The sequence below is a fragment of the Sinocyclocheilus grahami genome, unplaced genomic scaffold (genome assembly GCF_001515645.1).
Source record: "Sinocyclocheilus grahami isolate Dianchi unplaced genomic scaffold, SAMN03320097.WGS_v1.1 scaffold8948.1, whole genome shotgun sequence".
Lineage (NCBI taxonomy): Eukaryota > Metazoa > Chordata > Actinopteri > Cypriniformes > Cyprinidae > Sinocyclocheilus > Sinocyclocheilus grahami.
Genome location: NW_015512312.1, coordinates 334 through 3,039, shown reverse-complemented (window position 1 = coordinate 3,039; position 2,706 = coordinate 334). Strand labels below are relative to the sequence as shown.

Below are 2,706 nucleotides of genomic sequence, written 5' to 3'. Positions count from 1 at the left end.
AGATAAAAGAAGAACTGTAACTTGAATTAAAAAACGGTGACTATAAATTTAGGTTTTTGCTAGTTTATGAAAGATAGCTATACATTTGCAGTCACTTTAAAATAATATCTATAAATCTCAGAGCACACCAACCAAGTAACACAAACTGTTACGTCTTCAGTAGCCACGAAAACCATTCACGTTCAAGGATTTCAGTGTTTTTCCGAGTGTGTCTTTCGAAAATGAACATATGAAGAATATTATCAGCGCATAATTGTGTAAAATTGGATACATGCGAAGGAAAAAGAATTAATAAAAATGTACCGCAACTGCATTTGACCTTACAAACAAAATTGCATGCACAAAAGGTAAAAATATGCTAGTCCATGGAAGAGTTTGGGAACTGAAATTGACTTTAAACGAGTTAGCTATACTTTAAATAAAAAGTTTAATTTAAACATGCAGGAACGACAGCAAAGAAGGATAGATAATTTATTTAATAAAAATCGAAAAAACTCTAAATAATAAACAATGCATAATATTAACAGGAATAATACAAGAACAATACCAGTTACTGTTCGAAAGACAATAAAGTTCAAGCCAGTGCAGAAAAAAAGGTCCAACATGTTGGAGGCTCAAATCACGAGCACATTGCGCCCCCATGCGCCGATCTCATATAAACAAAACCAATATTCACATTCAAAGGGTTAATGCCATTGTACAAACGCATACAATCTTCAAAACATTTGGTAAATGTGCTGCAATTACCTGTTAAGGCAGATGCGTACTGGTGGGAAAAAGTATCAAGGGATTTTTACTGTACATTATTTTATGTACAATAAAATATCACGACTATAATATTTACAATGGACTGTATGACATACAATATTTCTATATAAAAAAAAAGAGGAAAAATAAATCTATAGATATAAAATATATTTTCATTTTTAGACAAGAATAGTATCTTTTATTGTAACAAAATGACTAAATAACAATTATCCCACTTTTTTGCTTGTTTGTTTCTAGAGTCCGGATATTTAAACGCTTCTTAGCTTATCAACTGTAAGCTTTTACATTCAAAGTCATTTAGTCCTAAAACAAACTGAATATTTAGTGACAGAGGAGATTTCAATTGAATTTAAGATTAACGGCACCATTTAATCATTTAACTTTGCCCTTCATTTTAGATATACAACCACTGGAATAAATCAAAGGGAGATTAAGTTAGTGAGCAGACACTTGTGCATTCACTAGAGCATAGTAGGCCCCTTGTTTGGCTATGAGTTGAGCATGCGTTCCCTGCTCGGTCACCTTGCCGTTCTGAACAACCACGATGATGTCAGCATTATAAATAGTGGACAGGCGATGGGCAATGACGATACATGTGCGGCCATGCCGAGCGTCATCAAGGGCCTTCTGCACTATCTGTGTAACAGGAAAGAAAGAAGTGGCCAAAACTTTAAACTAGCGATAAATGGAGATTTAAAGCAACACTTTATGAATGAAATCTCTTGACTTTAGTCTTAGGTTTGATCTTTTTGTTTCCTTTTCGAAATGTAATGCGACATTAAAACTCAGGGAGTATGTAGAGTGTAAATCTGCATTTATTTGATCCAAAATACAGCAAAAACAGTAATACTGTGTTATTAATTATATATTGTGTAAAATAATTTTAAAGGTATTCCCTAAAACCAGCAGGATGGCAGGCACACAAGTTCAAACTATCAAAAAAGTGCCACCTGCTGGTTGAAGGCAGAAATGCATGCAGTCCATTCAGTGCCAAGAATGAAACAGTTTTAATATATAAAATTAACTTTACTAATGAAATACTTTGAAATAGTTTTGGAAATATGCGTAAGAGCCTGTACAAACCTTCTCGCTCTCTGTGTCGAGTGCAGACGTGGCCTCGTCCAGCAGCAGAAGTTTGGGATTGCGGACCAGAGCTCGAGCGATGGCTATCCTTTGCTTCTGTCCTCCAGACAGCTGAGCGCCTTTATCTCCAACTCGAGTGTTGTATTTCTGAAAGGATATTATATATGCATATAGATCATGAAATCAGACAGTTTTTATTGGCAGCTTAGAGCATTATTATATTATATTATATTATATTATATTATATTATATTTATGTTCAGAAGTCTGGAGGGAATTTTTATTTGAAAGAAATTTATACTTTTATTCAAATTGATCACATTTTATTTAAATTGATCAAAAGTGTAGACATTACTAATATCATAAATTGTATTTAAATAAATGCTTTTCTTTTGAACACTGGTTATTTTACTATCATTAAGGCACTATTATAATTTTAAGCAATATTTTGAATGTTTTCATTTTAATTAAAGTTTTAGTAATGTTGTGTTTTTGTCATTTTTATTCGTTTTATATAATATGTCTATATAGTTTACATTCATTTTTATTTAAGTTGTACTTATTTTAGTACGTAAAGATAAACTAAATGAAAATGAGACATTTTACGCCAATTAGCTGAAATAAAATAAGTTAAAACAATTTTTTAAAAATATATTTTTATCGTATTTCAGTTGTTTCAATTTTATTTCAAATAACAAAAGAATGTTTTATGGTTTTTGGGAACTATAACAACCCTGTTGAACATTCTATTTAATAAATAGACAACTGAATACAACAAAAATACAACTGTTTTCAACATTGCCAATATTACGAAAGGTTTCTTGAACAGCAAATCAGCATATTAGAATGATTTCTG

The 2,706-nt window shown here is 31.5% G+C and overlaps 1 protein-coding gene across 1 annotated transcript in view; it reads right to left on the bottom strand.

Annotated features, from left to right (window-relative positions):
* Window positions 1–945: 945 nt before the first annotated feature.
* Window positions 946–2,706, bottom strand: part of LOC107578124 (multidrug resistance protein 1-like) — a gene marked incomplete at its 5' end in the record, with an annotated part of 2,090 nt that continues 329 nt past the window's right edge. Inside the window, 2 exons of the mRNA XM_016264111.1 lie at window positions 946–1,404; window positions 1,852–1,998. Of these exons, the coding sequence (XP_016119597.1) occupies window positions 1,204–1,404; window positions 1,852–1,998 (348 nt within the window). The remainder of the gene's footprint in view (window positions 1,405–1,851; window positions 1,999–2,706) is intronic.